Below are 26291 nucleotides of genomic sequence, written 5' to 3'. Positions count from 1 at the left end.
ATTGGACCCCAGATTCCCCAGTGATATGAAGCTTCGTTCAGACCTTGTATCCATTTACTGAATTGTGTTTTTCCTCTTTTATAGTAATTATACATAATATACACATTATAGATGCAGACACTTCATTCTTCTATTGCACGGATGCTTTTTGTTGTGGACATATGATCGTCCATAGGGGTAATGTAGACATACTTGAACATGTCCATTTGGGTCTGGGGGTCTCCGCTGTGCATTAGACCCTATGATGTGTAGAAGAAGCCGGTTACTGGTGATTTATTATGTCATGAAGAAGAACTGAACACAAATACCAGGTAGAAACGCAGAGATGTTTCGCTCCTATCTGTTTTTTAATGTTTCTATGATTTTAATTTGGATTTTTCAATAAAAGTTTTTGACGTTATTCACACTGGAAAACAAGTGCTGGATTATCAGTAACTTTCTTTGTCCCGTCCATTCCTTCCCAACTGTGATTTTTCATCCAAGCATTGAGAGATGAGCTGAAAGCAGACAATGTTTTCTATAGAGGAATGGCAGACATGGGTGTTGTCCACATAGAAAGCCTCTCCTAAATCCCATACACAAAAAAGCCGCCCTACAATCTGCCAGGACACATGCGGAAACATATGAAGACTCCTGGGACTTTATACTCTGGAGTGATGAGACCGAGATAAAGTTTTTTTTGGAACTGATGGCTTCAAAACTGTATAACATTGAAGAGGTGAGGAATACAATGAGAATGCATGGGGTCTACAGTGAGACCTGGTGGTGGCCGTGTCCTTATGTGCGGCTGCATGAGGAGCTACAGGTCATTGATGGTATCTTGAATTCACAGATGTTCTGCTCTGTAGTGAAAGAAAAGATGCTGCCATCACTGTTCCCTTGGTAGGCCACTGTTACATTTCTGAAGAACAGGGTGACAGTGATTCTGTGGCCAAGTGTCTCCTGGTCTGAACCCAACCAAACACCTATGGGGGATTCTGAAGAGACAAGTTGTCATCGCTCCATCCAGCATCCAGGCTCTAAGAGCTCGTTATCGAAAAAGAGATAAAAGATAGATATAGTATTGTCACTAACTTGTTCATTCCAGGCCTAGAAAACTTGATGCCGTCCTTTAAAATTATGGAGGCCATACAAAATAATAGATGTAGTAGCTTTTGATGTGGGGTGTACTCATTTTTGCATCAACTAATTTGAGTAAAACTGAAGATTTTGTAATGAGAGTTATATTATTAACCTTACTTTCATGTTTTGATTACAAAAAAAATGTTCTATGCAACTTAGTGTTGGCAAAATTTTAGAAATTGATCTTGTGTTCAGTGAGCTATTAAATAAAATCTTACTCATCAAAGGGGGTGTACTCATTTATGCTGAACAATGTTTATTAAACTTTATAAAACACAGTGAACATAATTACACTTTCTTTCCCGTATGACTTCTCTCATGTTTTACAAGGTGTGATTTATGTATAAAAGATTTCCCACATTCCGAACATGAATACGGCTTCTCTCCTGTGTGACTTCTCTCATGCTGCACAAGATATATTTTTTTTGGAAAGCATTTCTCACAGAATGAACATGAATACGGCTTTTCTCCTGTGTGAATTCTGTGATGTTTAACAAGATCCAATTTATATATAAAACATTTCCCACATTCTGAACAAGAAAATGGCTTTTCTCCTGTATGAATTCTGTTATGTGCAGCAAGAATTGATTTACGCATAAAAGTCTTCCCACATTCTGAACATGAATACGGTTGTTCTCCTGTGTGAATTCTGTGATATTTAACAAGATCTGATTTATAACTAAAACACTTCCCACATTCTGAGCATGAATATGGTGACTTTCCAGTATGAATGCTCTGATGTCTACTAAGATGCCCTTTATTTCTGAAGGACTTCTCACATAGTGAACATGAAAATGTTTTTTTCTCCTGTGTGATTTCTCTGATGTCTAATAAGATTCCCTTTATTTGTAAAGCATTTCCCACATTCTGAACACGAATATGGCTTCTCTCCTGTGTGAATTCGCTGATGTGGAATAAGACTCCTTTTATCTGTAAATCATTTCCCACATTCTGAACATGAATACGGCTTTTCTCCTGTGTGAGTTCTCTGATGTCTAACAAGATCTGATTTAGCTGTAAAGCATTTTCCACATTGTAAACATGAAAACATAGTTACATAGTTAGTAAAGCCGAACAAAGACTTGCGTCCATCAAGTTCGACCTGTTAGTTCTGTAATTGCTAAAGTTGATCCAGAGGAGGGCAAAAACCCCAAATGATTTAGCCAATCTTCACCTGAGGAAAAATTCCCTCCCGACTCTGAAACCAGCAGTCAGAATAAATCCCTGTATCAACCTACTATTTTATTCTATTGTTAAGTATATGCAGAAATCTGCCTGGCATCTAGAAATGCATCCAGTCCCCGCTTGAACTGGTGTAGTGAATCTGACATTACCGTCTCCTCACTCAGTGAATTCCATATTCTCACTGCTCTTACCGTAAAGAACCCCTTCCTATGCTGGTGCTGAAACCTTTTCTCTTCCAGTCTTAGTGAATGCCCTCTTGTTACCGTAATATCCCTCCTTTTGAACAAATCCCGGGCAAGGTCTCTATACTGTCCCCTAACATATTTGTACACATTTATTATGTCCCCCCTCAACCTTCTCTTTTCCAGGCTGAATAGTCCTAGTTTTGCCAACCTCTCTGGGTATTGCAGTCCCTCCATTCCCCTTATTAATTTTGTTGCCCTCCTTTGTACCTTTTCAAGCTCATTTATATCCTTTCTATATATTGGGGCCCATAACTGAGCACAGTATTCCAAGTGTGGTCTGACCAGTGCTTTGTACAGTGGAAGAACAATGTTCTCCTCCTTTGCAGCTATACCTCTTCTGATACATCCCATTACCCTGTTTGCCCTTACAGCAGCGGCCTGACTTTGGGCACTCCAATTTAGTTTGCTATCAATCAAGATGCCCAAGTCCTTCTCCATCTCTGAATTCCCCAATGATTTCCCATTCAGTGAGTACTGGTGACTTCCATTTTTCCTTCCCATATGTATGACCTTACATTTCTCCTCGTTAAACCTCATTTGCCATTTAATGCTCCACCTACCCAGCTTATCCAAATCCCTCTGTAGGTCTGCACTATCCTCTTTTGTATTAATTGTTTTACATAACTTTGTGTCATCTGCAAATATTGATATTTTACTATTTATCCCGTTGACTATGTCGTTAATAAAGATATTAAATAACATTGGGCCTAGTACAGACCCCTGTGGTACCCCACTAGTGACGCTTACCCAATCTGAGTATATTCCATTTATAACCACCCTCTGCCTTCTATCCTTTAGCCAGTTAGCTACCCACTTGCAGACATTTTCCCCCAGCCCCATCATTCTCATTTTGTATACCAACCTATTATGTGGCACGCTATCGAATGCTTTTGAGAAGTCGAGATACACGACATCCACTGGTTCCCCCTGATCTACTCGAGAGCTAACCTCCTCGTAGAAGTCAATCAGGTTTGTTTGGCAGGAGCGATTCCTCATGAATCCATGTTGGTTCGGGGTTAATAGATTATTAGCATCAAGATGCTCCATGATTGCCTCATTAATAAAGCCTTCAAAAATTTTGCCCACAACGGACGTCAGACTCACCGGCCGATAGTTTCCGGTGTTACTTTTTGCTCCCTTTTTGAATATTGGCACTACATTCGCCTGTCGCCAATCAAGTGGTACAGACCCAGTCTCAACAGAGTCCTTAAATATAAGATATAACGGTCTGTCTATCACATTACTTAGTTCCCTTAGTACCCGTGGGTGTATGCCATCAGGTCCTGGTGATTTGTTTATTTTAATGTTACTGAGCCGTTTCTGTACCCCAGCTTGGGTTAGATTTGTCATACTTAGTGGAGGATTAAGCTTGTCACTTCTCATTTCGCCTGTTAGTTCTTTTTCCTTTGTGAAAGTTGACGAAAAAAATTTATTTAATAGATTAGCTTTATCCTCATCTTTCTCTATGATTTTGCCTCCCTCACTTTTTATCGGTCCAATATTATTCGATTTAATCCTTTTACTATTTATATACGTAAAGAACAGTTTGGGATTTGATCTACTTTCCCTAGCAATACGTCTCTCTGTTTCCTCCTTTGCTATTTTTATTTGTTTTTTGCAGGTTCTCGTTTTTTCCTTGTAACACATTAGTGCCTCCTTGCTGTTTTCCTGTTTTAATCTCTTGAATGCCTCTTTTTTGCTATTTAACGCCCCTTTTACGTTCTTATTCAACCATATTGGTTTCCTCTTATTTCTGGCCCTTTTATTCCCATACGGTATATACCTCTCGCACTGAGTATTCAGAATTCTTTTGAAGGTTTCCCATTTACTATTCGTATTTCCTTGATTAAGAACTTTGTCCCAGTCTATAAGTTGAAGGTTTTCTTTCAGCTGATCAAACTTCGCCCTCCTAAAGTTTAATGTTTTAGTTGTTCCCTTATTGATAACCCTACTGAAGGGCATTTTGAAATTGATAATATTATGATCGCTATTACCTAGGTGCCCCCCTATCTGTACCTCAGTTATTCTATCAGGCCTATTAGTCAATATTAAGTCCAACACGGCCTTCCCTCTCGTTGGTTCCTGCACTAGTTGGGAGAGATAATTATCCTTAATATTTGTCAAGAACCTTTTTCCTTTCTGAGATCTACAGGTTTCTGTTTCCCAGTCAATATCCGGGTAGTTGAAGTCCCCCATTACAATCACCTCATTATGTTTTGCTACTTTGTCTATTTGTCCTAATAGCAGTTTCTCATTCTCCTCTGTTATATTGGGTGGCTTATAGCAGACCCCCAGTAATATTTTATTATTATTTTTTGCCCCCTCTATCTCTACCCACATGGACTCGACCCCCTCTTCTCCATCTCCTATATCTTCCCTATATTCTCCCCGGTGTGAATTCTTTGATGTATAACAAGCTCTGATTTACTTTTAAAACATTTCGCACATTCTGAACAAGAAAATGGCTTTTCTCCTGTATGAATTCTCTTATGAGCAGAAAGATTTGATTTAAGCATAAAAGATTTCCCGCATTCTGAACATGAATACGGCTGCTCTCCTGTGTGAATTTTCTCGTGTATCACAAGTGTTGATTTCTCTGTAAAGCATTTCCCACATTCTGGACATGAATACGGCTTTTCTCCTGTGTGAATTCTGTGATGTTTAACAAGATCTGATTTATAACTAAAACACTTCCCACATTCTGAACATGAATATGGCTTCTCTCCTGTGTGAATTCGCTGATGTGGAATAAGATTCCCTTTATCTGTAAAGGACTTCCCACATTCTGAACATGAATGTGGCTTCTCTCCTGTGTGAATTTTCTGATGTGTAATAAGACTCCCTTGAAATGTAAAGCATTTCCCACATTCTGAACAGGAATATGGCTTCTCTCCTGTGTGAGTTTTCTGATGTCTAATAAGAGCCCTTTTATCTGTAAAGCATTTCCCACATTCTGAACATGAATATGGCTTCTCTCCTGTGTGAATTCTCTCATGTCTAATAAGACTTCCTTTACCTGTGAAGGACTTTCCACATTTTGAACATGAATACGGCTTTTTTCCTGTGTGAATTCTCTGATGTCTAATAAGATCCCCTTTCTGTTTGAAAGACTTCCCACATTCTGAACATGAAAATGGCTTTTCTCCTGTGTGAATTCTTTGATGTTTAACAAGGTCTGATTTACTTCCAAAACATTTCCCACATTCCGAACATGAAAATGTCTTGTCTCTTGTATGAATTCTCTGATGTCTAATAAGATCCCCTTTCTGTTTGAAGGACTTCCCACATTCCGAACATGAAAATGGCTTTTCTCCTGTGTGAATTCTTTGATGTTTAACAAGCTCTGATTTACTTCCAAAAAATTTCCCACATTCCGAACATGAATATGGTTTCTCTCCTGTGTGAATTCTCTGATGTGTAATAAGATCCCCTTTATGTTTAAAGGACTTCCCACATTCCGAACATGAAAATGGCTTCTCTCCTGTATGAATTCTCTCATGTATAACAAATTGTGATTTATATGTAAAGAATTTCCCACATTCTGAACAGGAGTATGGCTTTTTCCCTTTGTGTTTTCTGTGTGTTAAAAAATCTGAGCTTTTTGTAAATTTCTTGTCACACTGAAATCTTGAATCCACTTTGCCACCTGGACTTTTGGTAATAATGTGAGATTGCTCAGGAGATGATTCCTCATGATTAGGAGGATTATAAGAAAGTGAAGTGCTGTGAAGTCCAGGAGGTGCAGGAAGGGTGATGAGGTTTTCTCCATTAGAGTGCTTCATGATATCTTCTTTTTTACAATTTAGTGATGAACCGTTATTCTCACAAGGATTTCCTATCAGGATGAAAGATAAATTAGATGTGAGTTTTTTCTTCAACACAAAATAGATTTCTGAATGTATTTTCTGGATCTCACAATGAAGACCCTCGTCAGTGAAAGTACCGGTAATAAGGAGGACAACTACATGCCATAACATTAACACAAAGATGGGTAAAGTGAATGACACTTATAAACTGGTGACATTGGCACAAGTCAGGGGTGGCAGAGATTAGACAGCAAATAGTTCTTTAAGTGGTAATTACTGATGACAGGTTCCCTTAATGTACCTCCGGTGCCATTTCACTCTCTCAAGCTTCGTATCTTGCCCTTAGTATAGAAAAGTGTCCACGTAATTAAAGAAGTTGTCCACTACTATTAAAAATGCCCCCAATGTAATTAACCCGTTGAGAGAAGATTTTTTCTAATTACCTAGCTTTGTCTTTATTGCCTGTGAGCGGCGCTATCGCTGGCCACTCACCGGCATCACGCGACCCCCGGCCTCAGCCGGCTCTTGCTTTCTCTGATGTCACGTCAAGTGAGGCGTGACTCGGTGATGCGATCCCCGCGGTGGACGCCGGGCTGTGGGTGGGGTTTCCCCGCGCGTCACACCAGCATCCACCGCGCACTTTCCCAATGAATGCAAGGTAATTGTGATTCACAAAATATTATACAATTGAACGGTGAAAAAAAAAAAATTACATTTTTACCACTATAGTATTATTTTATCCCCAGATTTTACATTTTCACAAGGGAAAATGGGTAAAAATGACGTCATAATTTTATACAATTTCTGCTGCACGGGGCAATACCCCATATGTGGCTGTACTGTACTGCTTAGCCACATGGTGAGACTCGGGAGGGACGGAGCGCTATTTGACTCTTGGAGAACAAACTTTAGTAGAACAGTTTGCAGACTCCATATACAGAGCCCCTAAGTGGCAGAAGAGCAGAATCCCCCCTCAAGTGACACCAGTTTGGAAATTACACCCCTATGGAAATGTATCTACAGGTGTAGTGATGAATTTGACTCCATGGGTGCTTTCCAGAAACGAGCAGTAATGGATGTTGTGAAGTGAAAATGCAAATATTCCCTTATAGTGGCCAGTACATTGTAGTGTCCGGTACATTGTAGTGCCCTTACGTTGTAGCGCCCAATACATGATTCCCAGCTAGTGCTTTCTGGAGAAATAAATTGGCTCTCCTCGCTACAGTAATGCCAAACATGTGGATGGTAACTGCACACGGTGGGGCTCAGGAGGAGGGGGCATTTGGATTTGGGAGCGCAGATGTCACTGGATTTCTTTAAGTGGGAGCCAAGTCACTTTTCCAGAGCCTTTGTGCTACCAGTGAAATGGACACCCCCTATATTACTGTTTACAGATGATGAACCTGAGTGGGGACTTGTTTTTTGTGGGTTGAATAGAAGCTCTTAATGGTGGCATTTTGGGGTACAGAACATTTTGGATCATATTTATCCTGTTCTGTACGCTGAACACTTACAGTGGGTACGGGAAGTATTCAGACCCCTTTCAATTTTTTACTCTTTGTTTCATTGCAGCCATTTTGTAAATTCTAAAAAGTTCATTTATTTTTCTCATTAAAGTACACTCTGCACCCCATCTTGATTGAAAAAAAGCAGAAATGCAGACAATTTTGCAAGTTTATTAAAAAAGAAAAACTGAAATATCACATGGTCATAAGTATTCAGACCCTTTGCTCAGACACTCATATTTAAGTCACATGCTGTCCATTTCCTTGTGATTCTCCTTGAGATGGTTCTACTCCTTCATTGGAGTCCAGCTATGTTTAATTAAACTGATAGGACTTGATTTGGAAAGGCACACACCTGTCTATATAAGACGTCACCGCTCACAGTGCATGTCAGACCAAATGAGAATCATGAGCTCAAAGGAACTGCCCAAGGAGTTCAGACACAGAATTGTGGCAAGGCACAGATCTGGCCAAGGTTCCAAAAGTATTTCTGCATTACTCAAGGTTCCTAAGAGCACAATGGCCTCCATAATCCTTAAATGGAAGAAGTTTGGGACCACCAGAAGTCTTCCTAGACCTGGCCGTCCAGCCAAACTGAGCAATCATGGGAGAAGAGCCTTGGTAGGAGAGGTAAAGAAAAACCCCAAGATCACTGTGGCTGAGCTCCAGAGATGCAGTAGGGAGATGGGAGAAAGTTCCACAAAGTCAACGATCACTGCAGCCTGACACCAGTCGGGCCTTTATTGCAGAGTGGCCAGATGGAAGCCTCTCCTCAGTGCAAGACATATGAAAGCCTGCATAGAGTTTGCTCAAAACACATGAAGGACTCCCAGACTATGAGAAATAAGATTCTCTGGTCTCATGAGACGAAGATAGAACTTTTTGGTGATAATTCTAAGCGGTATGTGTGGAGAAAACCAGGCACTGCTCTTGACCTGCCCAATACAATCCCTACAGTGAAACATGGTGGAGGCAGCATCATGCTATGGGGGTATTTTTCAGCTGCAGGGACAGGATGACTGGTTGCAATTGAAGGAAACATGAATGCAGCCAAGTACAGAGATATCCTGGATGAAAACCTCTTCTAGAGTGCTCTGGATCTCAGACTTGGCCGAAGGTTCACCTTCCAACAAGACAGTGACCCTAAGCACACAGATAAAATGACAAAGGAGTGGCTTCAGAACAACTCTGTGACCATTCTTGACTGGCCCAGCCAGAGCCCTGACCTAAACCCAATTGAGCATCTCTGGAGAGACCTGAAAATGTCTGTCCACCAACGTTCACCACCCAACCTGATGGAACTGGAGAGGATCTGCAAGGAAGAATGGCATAGGATCCCCAAATCCAGGTGTGAAAAACTTGTTGCATCATTCCCAAGAAGACTCATGGCTGTACTAGCTCAAAAGGGGCTTCTACTCAATACTGAGCAAAGGGTCTGAATAATTATGACCATGTGATATTTCAGTTTTTCTTTTTCAATAAATTTGCAAAAATGTCTGCATTTCTGTTTTTTTTCAGTCAAGATGGGGTGCAGAGTGTACTTTAATGAGAAAAAAATGAACTTTTTAGAACTTACCGAATAGCTGCAATGAAACAAAGAGTGAAAAATTTAAAGGGGTCTGAATACTTTCCGCACCCACTGTACATCGGGGTTTCCATCTAAATCTACAAAATACATGATTCAGATGACACCCCCGAGGGATCCATTCAGAATAATGAGGCAGCAGAGTTACACCGGACTCCGTCTAGCCTCTGGTCGACTGCGCTTTTATGCACTCTGAAAAAGATGGACATCACTGGATCATAGGCCAGACGGCGTCCACAGCGCCTCATTATACGGAATCTTCCCCCGGGGTTCTGTCCGAATCGCAAGCTCAGTCATTTATATGGCAGCATGAGACTTGTGTAAGAATAATATGAAAATAAAAGAGGGAAGTAATATTAAAAAACACAATTAGGAAAATTAAAAATGAGATTATTAAATCATTAAGAAGAGGTGTGAATGCGGCCCAGTTATTCATCGGTGCGCAACCGCACTCTGTACAAGAGCAGCCGCGCCATCACCGGACGCTTCTGCTGTGATGTGACGGCGGATAAAGCTTCACTGCACCGGAGACTTCATACAATATCACACACCGGTCATCGTCAGGCGCCGCTAATCATAGTCACATGCCAATCATCATCGTCATACGCCAGTCATCATCATCACACGCCGCTAATCATAGTCACATGCCAATCATCATCATCATACGCCAGTCATCATCATCACACGCCACTAATCATAGTCACATGCTAATCATCATCGTCATACGCCAGTCATCATCATCACACGCCACTAATCATAGTCACATGCCAATCATCATCATCATACGCTAGTCATCATCATCACACGCCGCTAATCATAGTCACATGCCAATCATCATCATCATACGCTAGTCATCATCATCACACGCCGCTAATCATAGTCACATGCCAATCATCATCGTCATACGCCAGTCATCATCATCACACGCCGCTAATCATAGTCACATGCCAATCATCATCATAAGCCAGTCATCATCATCACACGCCGCTAATCATAGTCACATGCCAATCATCATCGTCATACGCCAGTCATCATCATCACACGCCGCTAATCATAGTCACATGCCAATCATCATTGTCATACGCCAGTCATCATCATCACACGCCGCTAATCATAGTCACATGCCAATCATCATCATCATACGCCAGTCATCATCATCACACGCCGCTAATCATAGTCACATGCCAACCATCATCGTCATACGCCAGTCATCATCATCACACGTCACTAATCATAGTCACATGCCAATCATCATCGTCATACGCCAGTTATCATCATCACACACCGCTAATCATAGTCACATGCCAATCATCATCGTCATACGCCAGTCATCATCATCACACGTCACTAATCATAGTCACATGCCAATCATCATCGTCATACGCCAGTCATCATCATCACACGCCGCTAATCATAGTCACATACCAATCATCATCATCATACGCCAGTCATCATCATCACACGCAGGTCATCATCATCACACGCCGCTAATCATAGTCACATGCCAATCATCATCGTCATACGCCAGTCATCATCATCACACGCCACTAATCATAGTCACATGCCAATCATCATCGTCATACGCCAGTCATCATCATCACACGCTGGTCATTATTACATACCTGTGGAAACATCTACCAGAATCTCCTCCTTCCCGTCACTCACACACGGCTGATCCCCCCTCGTCATCGCTTCTTCTTCTGTCTCATCCTTCACTTTATTCTTAGTCGGATCTTCCTCCTGATATATCAGATGTAACAGTCAACACAATACAAGAAGCCACCAAAATCTGTGACATCTATGACCTCGATCAGAAATGTCCCCCATATACAGATCCGGTACAGGGCTCAGCACCGTCTACCTGATGATCCTCCGGGATGTTGCGATTCTCCTCTGGACAGTCCTGGGGATACAGAGGACGGGGACATCTCTCTGGTGGATTTCTTTCCATGAGTCCATCTGTAGGAAACATAAAGTGACGTAATACAGTGACATGTAAAAGTTTGGGCACCAATGGTCAAAATTACTGTTATTGTGAACAGTTAAGTTGAAGATGAAATAATCTCTAAACGGCCTAAAGTTACAGATGACATTTCCTTTGTATTTTAGGCAAAACAATAAATAATAAATGATATATATTTTCATCTTTTACATTTAAAAAAAAATTCAATAAGGGAAAATGGGCAAATGCAAAAGTTTTGGCACCCGGCAAGGTTAGCACCTAGTAGCGCCCCCTTTTGAAAGTATCACAGCTTGTAAATGCTTTTTGTAGCTGACAATAGTCTTTAAATTCTTGTTTGAGGGATTTTCAATCATTCTTCTTTGGAGAATTCTTCCCGTTCTGTGAGATTCTTGGGTCGTCTTGCATCCTCTGCTATTTTGAGGTCTAGCCACAGATTTTCAATGATGTTCAAATCAGGGGACTATGAGGGCCATTGTAAAACCTTCAGCTTGCGCCTTTTGACGTGTGTTTAGTATCATTATCATTTGCCATCCTCTTTTCACCTCCAGCTTTTTTGCAGATGCTGTTATGTTTGCATCAAGAATTTGCTGAAATTTCTTGGAATCCATTCTTCCCTCTACCCGTTCCCTGTGCCATTGGCTGCAACACAACCCCAAAGCAGGATAGATCCACCACCATGCTTAATGGTTGGCGAGATTTTCTTTTCCTAAAATTCTGTGCCCTTTTTTCTCCACACAACTTTGATCATTGCTCTATTTTAACCTCATCGGTCCACAAGACTTGTGTCCAAAATGCATCAGACCTTCTTAGATGTACTTTTGCATACTTCTGACGCTGAATTTCATGGTGAGGTCACAGGAGAGGTTTTCTTCTGATGACTCTTCCATGAAGGCCATATTTGTGCAGGTGTCTCTGAAGAGTACAACAATGTACCACAACTCCAGAGTCTGCTAAATCTTTCTGAAGGTCTTTTGCAGTCAGGCGGGGGTTCTGATTTGCCTCTCTAGCAATCCTACTGAAAATTAATTTGGTCTTCCAGACCTTATCTTGACCTCCACTGTTTCTGTTAACTGCCATTTCTTTATTACATTTTGAACCGAGGAAAGGGCAACTTGAAAACGCTTTGCTCATAGCCTTCTCCTGCTTTGTGGGCCTCCACCATTTTCAGAGTGCTAGACAGCGGATTAGAAGAAGCCATGGCTGCTGTTTTTTGGCACATTGTTAGAGTAGGCTGTGTTTTTATAACGCTGGCCTTTCCTAACGATCATAGTGAACGAGCCCTAACCCTAACAGGCTAAGTAAGGTCCGAATCATTGGTCAAAGTTATCTGAGCACACAAATGTCCAAGGGTAATACAAAGGAAATGTGTCATCTTTAACTTTAGGTCTTTTAGAGATCATTTCATCTTCAACTTGCTTAACTGTGCAACAATAACAGGAATTTTGACCAGGGGTGCCCAAACTTTTACATGCCACTGTAGATTGTGTCATGTGATCATGAGATGATGGGAGTAGTAGTAGATGACCACAGAACCGACATGACAGTCTCCCCTCCTCACCCTGATCGGCCCATATTGCGGTCGCCTCTTGCTCTCCATGTATAACCTCAACCTTAATATCAATCAGATCTTCACCCTAAAAAGAACATTGTAAGATGAGCTCAGGTCCCATCACTTTATGGTCAGGTGTTGTGGGGACTTCAGTGTCATCTACCTGATGATCCTCCGGGATGTTGTGATTCTCCTCTGGACAGTCCTGGGGATACAGAGGACGGGGACATCTCTCTGGTGGATTTCTCCTCCTGGATCCATCTGTGGAGACACACAGACTGAATACATGACCTGCCGTGTATCTGTCTATATATAAGACTCGTCTCTCAGAAAAGGTAATTCTATGTTTATGTATCAGGGAATAAATTACATTGTTGTGGTCCTCACCCCCGGTACCGAGGACCCAGCACATTGTGGGCCTCAAGTACGAAGTGATAATCAGCGAGGCCAAAGCCTAATGCTCTCTGCTCTGCACTCGGAGGATGAGGACCCTGAGGAGAGGGACAGAGAAGACCCTCGTCAGTCAGATGGAGGAGCCGTACTAAGAAACAACTTCTCCAAGTCTCGTCTCCACCAGGGATGGAACCACAGAGGAGCTGGAGAAAGCTCCACATTTCCATCCATCGGTTTCTTCTCTCCTAATTCACTGTATGGAGATTGGGGGAAGGACGGTGACCATTTACCAGTGATTGTATTTTGATAGCTCATGATGTCACCATGAGGACACGGCCTCCCTCCTGGACAGGATCCTCTGGGATCACTAAGAGGAGAGAACCTGATCTATTAAAAGACGGGTTACCGTGTCTTTCTTCTTCTTTAAATAGAGATAAATCTCAACATCCGCCTCGGTATAAACACTAAAATAAGCAGCAAGTTCTGCGCTTGTCTCTAAAGGAGGAAAAAAGGGCACATGTACGACTAACGTACGAAGTCACAGAGCCCGGAAGGACGGTGTTGTGGGGAGCACCCGGTACACAGAGGTTAGTGCCTATCAATGTGTAGAAAGGACAACTAGAGAGCCGGCACCGGGGTCATGGGCGCTTACTGATGCACACGGGGAGCCAAGGAGAGATTGTCTGGTCAGACTCCACAGAAAAGCTCCATAATACATATTCTTCTGAACAAACATCCCTGTAAGGGAGACTTACACTTATTACCACCAGACCAGGATCTCAGATTGAAGTCCCCGTTAATTTTGCTTTGTCTCCCAAAATTAGAACAAATGTTTTTGTATAAAATATATATATTTATTTATATACACACACACATACATTATTTTGCCAAATAATAAAATATATACATATAGTACAGACCAAAAGTTTGGACACACCTTCTCATATAAAGATTTTTCTGTATTTTCATGACTTTGAAAATTGTACATTCACACTGAAGGCATCAAAACTATGAATTAACACATGTGGAATTATATACTTAACAAAAAAGTGTGAAACAACTGAAAATATGTCTTATATTCTTGGTTCTTCAAAGTAGCCACCTTTTGCTTTGATGACTGCTTTGCACACTCTTGGCATTCTCTTGATGAGCTTCAAGAGGTAGTCACCGGAAATGGTTTTCACTTCACAGGTGTGCCCTGTCAGGTTTAATAAGTGGGATTTCTCGCCTTATAAATGGGGTTAGGACCATCAGTTATGTTGTGCAGAAGTCTGGTGGATACACAGCTGATAGTCCTACTGAATAGACTGTTAGAATTTGTATTATGGCAAGAAAAAAGCAGCTAAGTAAAGAAAAACGAGTGGCCATCATTACTTTAAGAAATGAAGGTCAGTCAGTCCGAAAAATTGGGAAAACTTTGAAAGTATTGTAAGAAACTCATTGATGGTTACCGGAAGCGGTTGTTCGCAGTTATTTTGGCTAAAGGTTGTGCAACCAAGTATTAGGCTGAGGGTGCCAATACTTTTGTCCAGCCCTTTTTTGGAGTTTTGTGTGAAATGATCAATGATTTGATTTTTGCTTCATTCTCTTTTGTGTTTTTTCCTTGCAAGCAAATTAAATGAAGATAATAATACCAAAGAATTTGTGATTGCAATCATTTTCAGGAAGAAACTGAGTACTTTTGGCCAGCACTGTATATACGCCTATATATATATTTGTGGCAATGTGTATTGGTGTAAAATAAAATATTTTATTTGATAGTTATTATACTTTGTTATGGACGTTTTTTCATCTTTGTGTATATACACTGCTCAAAAAAATAAAGGGAACACTGAAATAACCCATCCTAGATCTGAATGAATGAAATATTCTCATTGAATACTTTGTTCTGTACAAAGTGGAAAAACACACTACAGGCTGATCCAACTTTGATGTAATGTCCTTAAAACAAGTCAAAATGAGGCTCAGTATTGTGTGTGGCCTCCACGTGCCTGTATGACCTCCCTACAACGCCTGGGCATGCTCCTGATGAGGCTCAGTATTGTGTGTGGCCTCCACGTGCCTGTATGACCTCCCTACAACGCCTGGGCATGCTCCTGATGAGGCTGAGTATTGTGTGTGGCCTCCACGTGCCTGTATGACCTCCCTAAAATGCCTGGGCATGCTCCTGATGAGGCTGAGTATTGTGTGTGGCCTCCACGTGCCTGTATGACCTCCCTACAACGCCTGGGCATGCTCCTGATGAGGCTCAGTATTGTGTGTGGCCTCCACGTGCCTGTATGACCTCACTACAACGCCTGGGCATGCTCCTGATGAGGTTATGGATGGTCTCCTGTGGGATCTCCTCCCAGACCTGGACTAAAGCATCCGCCAACTCCTGGACAGTCTGTGGTGCAACGTGACAACGGTGGATGGAGCGAGACATGATGTGCTCAATCGGATTCAGGTCTGGGGGAACGGGCGGCCAGTCCATAGCTTCAATGCCTTCATCTTGCAGGAACTGCTGACACATTCCAGCCACATGAGGTCTGGCATTGTCCTGCATTAGGAGGAACCCAGGGCCAACCACACCAGCATATGGTCTTACAAGGGGTCTGAGGATCTCATCTTGGTACCTAATGGGAGTCAGGCTACCTCTGGTGAGCACATGGAGGGCTGTGCGCCCCTCCAAAGAAATGCCACCCCACACCATTACTGACCCACTGCCAAACTGGTCATGCTGAAGGATGTTGCAGGCAGCAGATCGCTCTCCATGGCGTTTCCAGACTCTGTCACGTCTGTCACATGTGCTCAGTGTGAACCTGCTTTCATCTGTGAAGAGCACAGGGCGCCAGTGGCGACTTTGCCAATCCTGGTGTTCTGTGGCAAATGCCAAGCGCCCTGCACGGTGTTGGGCTGTGAGCACAACTCCCATCTGTGGACGTCGGGCCCTCATACCACCCTCATGGAGTCGGTTTATAACCGTTTGTGCAGCCACATGCACATTTGTGGCCTGCTGGAGGTCATTTTGCAGGGCTCTGGCAGTGCTCCTCCTTGCACAAAGGTGGGGGTAGCGGTCCTGCTGCTGGGTTGTTGCCCTCCTATGGCCCCCCACATCTCCTGGTGTACTGGCCTGTCTCCTGGTACCGCCTCCAGCCTCTGGACACTACGCTGACAGACACAGCAAATCTTCTTGCCACAGCTCGCATTGATGTGCCATCCTGGATGAGCTGCACTACCTGAGCAACTTCTGTGGGTTGTAGAGTCCGTCTCATGCTACCACGAGTGTGAAAGTACAACCAATATTCAAAACTGACCAAAACATCAGCCAGAAAGCATTGGTACTGAGATATGGTCTGTGGTCCCCACCTGCAGAACCACTCCTTTATTGAGGGTGTCTTGATAATTGCCAATAATTTCCATCTATTGTCTATTCCATTTGCACAACAGCATGTGAAATTGATTGTCAATCAGTGTTGCTTCCTAAGTGGACAGTTTGATTTCACAGACGTTTGATTCACTTGGAGTTATATTCTGTTGTGTAAGTGTTCCCTTTATTTTTTTGAGCAGTGTATATTTTATATAATGAGACTAATATGATTATATGAATGTTTGTAGTTTTCTTCATTTTTTATTTCATTGTGATGTCATTTCCTTGTTTTTTTCTATATAAATGTTGTATTTCTGTGTGATTGCCCACAATTGACAAAAGCTCTGGAGGAGCTGAAACGTTTTGCAGATCTGTGGATGTGGAATAAATGATTGACTACAGGTGAGTGTCGGGATCTCTTTCCTTTCCCTCTCCATTACTGAGGGCTTGAAGACAGCTGTGTTTTTTGACAAATCACAGCTGTCATCAACCCTAACCACCATTACCCCGATTGCCACCGCACCAGGGCAATCGTGAAGAGCCGTGCAAAGCACCTGAATTGGTGCCCCATTTCTGAGGCGGCTGAGGGCTGGTATTTTTAGGCTGGGAAGGGCCCAGTAACCGAGGACCTTCCCACCCTGATAATATCCGCTCACAGCTGTCTGCTTTACCTTTGCTGGTTATCAAAAATAGGGAGGATTCCACATCTCTTTTTTAATTTATTAGCTAAACACAAGTACAGTAAACTCCACACACAGGGCACTAATTATATATCTCACGGATATCGATCATCTATCTCGATCTTTGCACATCTAACACCTAAATATCTGTCATTTCTATTCTGCACTCTCTTCCGGCACGTGTCACACAGACGTGTGTGCGGATGTCACACTTTATGTCATCTGTGTGCAGGACGTACTGACGTCCGAGCTGCCGGCAAAAAACGGACATGTCCGGTCCATGTGAACATGTGCGTAGCCTATAGATTATAATGGGTGTACGTGTGTGTCTTCGGTACGTGTGAAGGGGGCCTAAAGGGTATGAGCACTTTTAGTATGAGTTACCAGTAGGGGGCGTGAGCACTTAAAGTGTCTAGGGCAGCATGAATGCCAGATACGGCCCTGAGCACAGCCCTAATAAAGTCATTAGAGCTGCAGATAAAGGGGGCTCGATCACAGCTCTGGATAGTGGGTTGTATGAGCCGGAGGTTATGAACATGGATGACGATACTAATATATGCCGCACTCTAGATGGAGATCCTACTAATTCATACAATACCCCCTTACATTGTCTTTTGGAGGAGGGTTTGGTATCGGCTGTACTTAATGCCAAACAAATAGAACGATTAAAGGAAAATCACCCACAATGTCCAATATTTCATACATTACCGAAAACGCACAAAGAAGGAAACATCCATCAGTCTAGAGTTACATTCAATACTGGCTGCAGAGAAGATTAATTATTACCAGAATATTACCAGAAAACATTTACCTATGTTATACACTGACAAGGATCTAGCAACAAGAAACCCAACTGACACGTGGAGGACAAACACCAAAGGTTTCATTGAATGTGGGAGAAATAAATGTGGTTTGTTCAAGTCTGTGCACAAAGCAAAAATGTCTGCATCTACTAACCATAATAAACCCTATAATATCCGACATCTCATTAGTTGTAGCTCCACACGTCATTGACACCATACAATGTGAAGCTTGTCTGCTGCAATATGTGGGGGCACGGTCAGACCCTTACGTCACCGCATTGGGGGACACGTTAGGGACGTTCTTGGCCCCACAACACGTAATACATCTGCAGCATCACAACATCTCATACAACACAATAGGGATTAATCACTTTACAGTTGTGGGTATTGAATATGTCACCAGACCAGCTAAGGGGGGAGATTGGTATAAAAAGTACACCCCCGAGAAGCCTTGTGGATTCTGGAATTGGACCCCAGATTCTCCAGTGATATGAATCTTCCTTCAGACCTTGTATCCATTTACTGAATTGTGTTTTTCCCTCTTTTATAGTAATTATACATAATATACACATTATAGATGCAGACACTTCATTCTTCTATTGCACGGATGCTTTTTGTTGTGGACATATGATCATCCATAGGGGTAATGTAGACATACTTGCACATGTCCATTTGGGGCTGGGGGTCTCCGCTGTGCATTAGACACTATGATGTGTATAAGAAGCCGGTTACTGTTGATTTATTATGTCATGAAGAAGAACTGAACACAAATACACAGGTAGAAACGCAGAGATGTTTTGCTCCTATCTGTTTTTTAATGTTTCTATGATTTTAATTTGGATTTTTCAATAAAAGTTTTTGACGTTATTCACACTGGAAAACAAGTGCTGGATTATCAGTAACTTTCTTTGTCCCGTCCATTCCTTCCCAACTGTGATTTTTCATCCAAGCATTGAGAGATGAGCTGAAAGCAGACAATGTTTTCTATAGAGGAATGGCAGACATGGGTGTTGTCCACATAGAAAGCCTCTCCTAAATCCCATACACAAAAAAGCCGCCCTACAATCTGCCAGGACACATGCGGAAACATATGAAGACTCCTGGGACTTTATACTCTGGAGTGATGAGACCAAGATAAAGGTTTTTTTTGGAACTGATGGCTTCAAAACTGTATAACATTGAAGAGGTGAGGAATACAATGAGAATGCATGGTGTCTACAGTGAGACCTGGTGGTGGCCGTGTCCTTATGTGCGGCTGCATGAGGAGCTACAGGTCATTGATGGTATCTTGAATTCACAGATGTTCTGCTCTGTAGTGACAGAAAAGATGCTGCCATCACTCTGTTCCCTTGGTAGGCCACTGTTACATTTCTGAAGAACAGGGTGACAGTGATTCAGTGGCCAAGTGTCTCCTGATCTGAACCCAACCAAACACCTATGGGGGATTCTGAAGAGACAAGTTGTCATCGCTCCATCCAGCATCCAGGCTCTAAGAGCTCGTTATCGAAAGAGAGATAAAAGATAGATATAATATTGTCACTAACTTGTTCATTCCAGGCCTAGAAAACTTGGTGCCGTCCTTTAAAATTATCGAGGCCATACAAAATAATAGATGTAGTAGCTTTTGATGTGGGGTGTACTCATTTTTGCATCAACTAATTTGAGTAAAACTGAAGATTTTGTAATGAGAGTTATATTATTAACCTTACTTTCATGTTTTGATTACAAAAAAAATGTTCTATGAAACTTAGTGTTGGCAAAATTGTAGAAATTGATCTTGTGTTCAGTGAGCTATTAAACAAAATCTTACTCATCAAAGGGGGTGTACTCATTTATACTGAACAATGCTTATTAAACTTTATAAAACACAGTGAACATAATTATACTTTCTTTTCCGTATGACTTCTCTCATGTTTTACAAGGTGTGATTTATGTATAAAAGATTTCCCACATTCTGAACAAGAAAATGGCTTCTCTCCTGTATGAATTCTGTTATGTGCAGCAAGAATTGATTTACGCATAAAAGATTTCCCGCATTCTGAACATGAATACGGCTTCTCTCCTGTGTGAATTCTGTGATGTTTAACAAGATCTGATTTATAACTAAAACACTTCCCACATTCTGAGCATGAATATGGCGACTTTCCAGTATGAATGCTCTGATGTCTACTAAGATGCCCTTTATTTGTGAAGGACTTCTCACATAGTGAACATGAAAATGTTTTTTCTCCTGTGTGATTTCTCTGATGTCTAATAAGATTCCCTTTATTTCTAAAGCATTTCCCACATTCTGAACACGAATATGGCTCCTCTCCTGTGTGAATTCGCTGATGTGGAATAAGACTCCTTTTATCTGTAAAGGACTTCCCACATTCTGAACATGAATATGGCTTCTCTCCTGTGTGAATTCTCTGATGTTTAATAAGACTCCAGTTATTCGTGAACGACTTTCCACATTCTGAACATGAATACGGCTTCTCCCCGGTGTGAATTCTTTGATGTATAACAAGGTGTGATTTACTTTTAAAACATTTCGCACATTCTGAACAAGAAAATGGCTTTCCTCCTGTATGAATTCTCTTATGAGCAGAAAGATTTGATTTAAGCATAAAAGATTTCCCGCATTCTGAACATGAATACGGCTGCTCTCCTGTGTGAATTTTCTCGTGTCTCACAAGTTTTGATTTCTCTGTAAAGCATTTCCCACATTCTGGACATGAATACGGCTTTTCTCCTGTATGAATTCTCTTATGAGCAGAAAGATTTGATTTACGCATAAAAGATTTCCCACATTCTGAACATGAATATGGCTTCTCTCCTGTGTGAATTTTCTGATGTGTAATAAGAGTCCTTTTATCTGTAAAGCATTTCCCACATTCTGAACATGAATATGGCTTCTCTCCTGTGTGAATTCTCTCATGTCTAATAAGACTTCCTTTACCTGTGAAGGACTTTCCACATTTTGAACATGAATACGGCTTTTCTCCTGTGTGAATTCTCTGATGTATAACAAGCTGTGATTTTTCTGGAAAGCACCTTCTACATTGTAAACATGAAAAAGGTTTTTCCCCGGTGTGAATTCTTTGATGTTTAACAAGGTCTGATTTACTTCCAAAACATTTCCCACATTCCGAACATGAAAATGGCTTCTCTCCTGTGTGAATTCTCTCATGTATAATAAATTGTGATTTATAGGTAAAGAATTTCCCACATTCTGAACAGGAGTATGGCTTTTTACCTTTGTGTTTTCTGTGAGTGAAAAAATCTGAGCTTTTTGTAAATTGCTTGTCACACTGAAATCTTGAATCCACTTTGCCCCCTGGACTTTTGGTAATAATGTGAGATTGCTCAGGAGATGATTCCACATGATTAGGAGGATTATAAGAAAGTGAAGTGCTGTGAAGTCCAGGAGGTGCAGGAAGGGTGATGAGGTTTCCTCTATTAGAGTGCTTCCTGATATCTTCTCTTTTACAATTTAGTGATGAACCGTTATTCTCACAAGGATTTCCTGTAAGGAGGAAAGATAGATTACATGTGATTTTTTCAACAACACAAAAAGGATTTTTAAATGTATTTTCTGGATCTCACAATGAAGACCCTCGTCAGTGAAAGTACCGGTAATAAGGAGGACAACTACATGCCATAACATTAACACAATGACGGGTAAAGTGAATGACACTTATAAACTGGTGACATTGGCACAAGTCAGGGGTGGCAGAGATTAGACGGGAAATAGTTCTTTAAGTGGTAATTACTGATGACAGGTTCCCTTAATGTACCTCTAGTGCCATTTCACTCTCTCAAGCTTCGTATCTTGCCCTTAGTATAGAAAAGTGTCCACGTAATTAAAGAAGATGTCCACTACTATTAAAAATGCCGCCAATGTAATTAACCCATTGAGAGAAGGTTTTTTCTAATTACCTAGCTTTGTCTTTATTGGCTGTGAGCGGCGCTATCGCTGGCCACTCACCGGCATCACGCGACCCCCGGCTGCAGCCGGCTCTTGCTTCCCCTGATGTCACGTCAAGTGAGGCGTGACTTGGTGATGCGATCCCCGCGGTGGACGCCGGGCTGTGGGTGGGGTTACCCCGCGCGTCACACCCAGCATCCACCGCGCACTTTCCCAATGAATACAAGGTAATTGTGATTCACAAAATGTTATACAATTGAACGGTGAAGAAAAAAAAATTACATTTTTACCACTATAGTATTATTTTAGCCCCAGATTTTACATTTTCACAAGGGAAAATGGGTAAAAATGACCACATAACTTTATACAATTTCTCCTGAACGGGGCAATACCCCATATGTGGCTGTACTGTACTGCTTAGCCACATGGCGAGACTCGGGAGGGAAGGAGCGCTATTTGACTCTTGGAGAACAAACTTTAGTAGAACAGTTTGCAGACTCCATATACAGAGCCCCAAAGTGGCAGAAGAGCAGAATCCCCCCTCAAGTGACACCAGTTTGGAAATTACACCCCTATGGAAATGTATCTACAGGTGTAGTGATGAATTTGACTCCATGGGTGCTTTCCAGAAACGAGCAGTAATGGATGTTGTGAAGTGAAAATGCAAATATTCCCTTATAGTGGCCAGTACATTGTAGTGTCCGGTACATTGCAGTGCCCTTACGTTGTAGCGCCCAGTACATGATTCCCAGCTAGTGCTTTCTGGAGAAATAAATTGCATCTCCCCGCTACAGTAAGTTGCCAAACATGTGGATGCTAACTGCACACGGTGGGGCCCAGGAGGAGGGGGCATTTGGATTTGGGAGCGCAGATGTCACTGGATTTCTTTAAGTGGGAGCCAAGTCACTTTTCCAGAACCTTTGTGCTTCCAGTAATATGGACACCCCCTATATTACTGTTTACAGATGATGAACCTGAGTGGGGACTTGTTTTTTGTGGGTTGAGTAGAAGCTCTTGGTGGCATTTTGGGGTACAGAACATTTTGGATCATATTTATCCTGTGCTGTACGTTGAACACTTACAGTGGGTACGGGAAGTATTCAGACCCCTTTACATTTTTCACTCTTTGTTTCATTGCAGCCATTTGGTAAATTCGAAAAAGATCATTTATTTTTCTCACTAAAGTACACTCTGCACCCCATCTTGACTGAAAAAAAGCATAAATGCAGACAATTTTGCAAATTTATTAAAAAAGAAAAACTGAAATATCACATGGTCATAAGTATTCAGACCCTTTGCTCAGACACTCATATTTAAGTCACATGCTGTCCATTTCCTTGTGATCCTCCTTGAGATGGTTCTACTCCTTCATTGGAGTCCAGCTGTGTTTAATTAAACTTATAGGACTTGATTTGGAAAGACACACACCTGTCTATATAAGACCTCACGGCTCACAGTGCATATCAGACCAAATGAGAATCATCAGCTCAAAGGAACAGCCTAAGGAGCTCAGAGACAGAATTGTGGCAAGGCACAGATCTGGCCAAGGTTACAAAAGAATTTCTGCATTACTCAAGGTTCCTAAGAACACAGTGGCCTTCATAATCCTTAAATGGAAGAAGTTTGTGACCACCAGAAGTCTTCCTAGACCTGGCCGTCCAGCAAACTGAGCAATCGTGGGAGAAGAGCCTTGGTAGGAGAAGTAAAGAAAAACACCAAGATCACTGTGGCTGAGCTCCAGCGATGCAGTAGGGAGAAGGGAGAAAGCTCACAAAAGTCAATGATCACTGCAGCCCTCCACCAGTCGGGCCTTTATGGCAGAGTGGCCAGATGGAAGGATCTACTCAGTGCAAGACATATGAAAGCCCGCATAGAGTTTGCTCAAAAACACATGAAGGACTCACAGATTATGAGAAATAAGATTCTCTGGTCTGATGAGACGAAGATAGAACTTTTTGGTGATAATTCTAACCGGTATGTGTGGAGAAAACCAGGCACTGCTCATGACCTGCCCAATACAATCCCTACAGTGAAACATGGTGGTGGCAGCATCATGCTATGGGGGTATTTTTCAGCTGCACAGACAGGATGACTGGTTGCCAATGAAGAAACATGAATGCAGCCAAGTACAGAGATATCCTGGATGAAAACCTCTTCCAGAGTGCTCTGGACCTCAGACTTGGCCCAAGGTTCACCTTCCAACAAGACAGTGACCCTAAGCACACAGCTAAAATGACAAAAGGAGTGGCTTCAGAACAACTCTGTGACCATTCTTGACTGGCCCAGCCAGAGTCCTGACCTAAACCCAATTGAGCATCTCTGGAGAAACCTGAAAATGTCTGTCCACCAACGTTCACCAACCAACCTGATGGAACTGGAGAGGATCTGCAAGGAAGAATGGCAGAGGATCCCCAAATCCAGGGGTGAAAACCTTGTTGCATCATTCCCTAGAAGACTCATGGCTGTACTAGCTCAAAAGGGGGCTTCTACTCAATACTGAGCAAAGGGTCTGAATACGTATGACCATGTGATATTTCAGGCTTTTTTTTTTTTAATAAATTTACAAAAATCTCTACATTTCTGTTTTTTTTTCAGTGAAGATGGGGTGCAGCGTGTACTTTAATGAGGAAAAAAATGAACTTTTTCAATTTACAAAATGGCTGCAATGAAACAAAGAGTGAAAAATTTCAAGGAGTAAGAATACTTTCCGCACCCACTGTACATCGGGGTTTCCATCTAAATCTACAAAATACATCATTCAGATGACACCCCTGAGGGATCCATTCAGAATAATGAGGCAGCAGAGTTACACCGGACTCCGTCTAGCCTCTGGTCGCCTGTGCTTTTATGCACGCTGAAAAAGATGGACATCACTGGATCATAGGCCAGACGGCGTCCACAGCGCCTCATTATACGGAATCTTCCCCCGGGGTTCTGTCCGAATCGCAAGCTCAGTCATTTATATGGCAGCATGAGACTTGTGTAAGAATAATATGAAAATAAAAGATGGAAGTAATATTAAAAACACAATTAGGAAAATTAAAAATGTGCTTATTAAATCATTAAGAAGAGGTGTGAATGCGGCCCAGTTATTCATCGGTGCGCAACCGGACTCTGTACAAGAGCAGCCGCGCCATCACCGGACGCTTCTGCTGTGATGTGGACGGCGGATAAAGCTTCACTGCACCGGAGACTTCATACAATATCACACACCGGTCATCGTCAGGCGCCGCTAATCATACTCACATGCCAATCATCATCGTCATACGCCAGTCATCATCATCACACACCGCTAATCATAGTCACATGCCAATCATCATCGTCATACGCCAGTCATCATCATCACACGCCACTAATCATAGTCACATGCCAATCATCATCATCACACGCCGCTAATCATAGTCACATGCCAATCATCATCGTCATACGCCAGTCATCATCATCACACGTCACTAATCATAGTCACATGCCAATCATCATCGTCATACGCCAGTCATCACCATCACACGCCGCTAATCATAGTCACATGCCAATCATCATCGTCATACGCCAGTCATCATCATCACACGCCGGTCATCATAGTCACATGCCAATCATCATCGTCATACGCCGCTAATCATAGTCACATGCCAATCATCATCGTCATACGCCAGTCATCATCATCAGGAGCCGCTAATCATAGTCACATGCCAATCATCATCGTCACACGCCAGTCATCATCATCACACGCCGCTAATCATAGTCACATGCCAATCATCATCGTCATACGCCAGTCATCATCATCACACGCCGGTCAACATAGTCACATGCCAATCATCATCGTCATACGCCAGTCATCATCATCACACGCCGCTAATCATAGTCACATGCCAATCATCATCGTCATACGCCAGTCATCATCATCACACGCCGGTCATCATAGTCACATGCCAATCATCATCGTCATATGCAAGTCATCATCATCACACACCGCTAATCATAGTCACATGCCAATCATCATCGTCATACGCCAGTAATCATCATCACACGCCGCTAATCATAGTCACATGCCAGTCATCATCGTCATAAGCCAGTCATCATCATCATCATCACACGCCGGTCATTATTACACACCTTTGGAAACATCTACAGGAATCTCCTCCTTCCCGTCACTCACACACGGCTGATCCCTCCTCGTCATCGCTTCTTCTTCTGTC

The 26291-nt window shown here is 42.1% G+C and overlaps 2 protein-coding genes across 2 annotated transcripts; both read right to left on the bottom strand.

The window, feature by feature from the left end:
* Nucleotides 1–1314: 1314 nt before the first annotated feature.
* On the bottom strand, nt 1315–2172 carry LOC141201511 (uncharacterized; the record flags this gene model as incomplete). The annotated part of the gene is made up of 1 exon (XM_073663516.1): nt 1315–2172. A coding segment is annotated over one exon (762 nt), but the record flags the coding sequence as incomplete, so codon positions are not given.
* A 2437-nt stretch (nt 2173–4609) lies between these two features.
* Nucleotides 4610–22838, bottom strand: LOC141201510 (uncharacterized). Its single transcript, XM_073663515.1, has 3 exons — nt 22820–22838; nt 20072–21693; nt 4610–6121 (listed from the first exon to the last, which is right to left on the bottom strand). Exons 1-3 carry the CDS (start codon nt 22836–22838, stop codon nt 4919–4921), a joined length of 2844 nt encoding a protein of 947 aa, XP_073519616.1. The 3' UTR covers nt 4610–4918.
* Nucleotides 22839–26291: the final 3453 nt, after the last annotated feature.

This window comes from Phyllobates terribilis, unplaced genomic scaffold, assembly GCF_046119375.1.
Source record: "Phyllobates terribilis strain yellow unplaced genomic scaffold, ASM4611937v1 Scaffold_117__1_contigs__length_5270597, whole genome shotgun sequence".
Lineage (NCBI taxonomy): Eukaryota > Metazoa > Chordata > Amphibia > Anura > Dendrobatidae > Phyllobates > Phyllobates terribilis.
Note: the sequence above shows the minus strand (reverse complement) of the source record. Positions and strands in the feature narration are given on the sequence as shown.

Coding starts and splice junctions, on each gene's coding strand:
- LOC141201510 (XM_073663515.1), bottom strand. Junction 6,122..20,071: donor GAAGTCATACGGAAAAGAAA/GTATAATTATGT, acceptor CACAGAAAACAC/AAAGGGAAAAAGCCATACTC.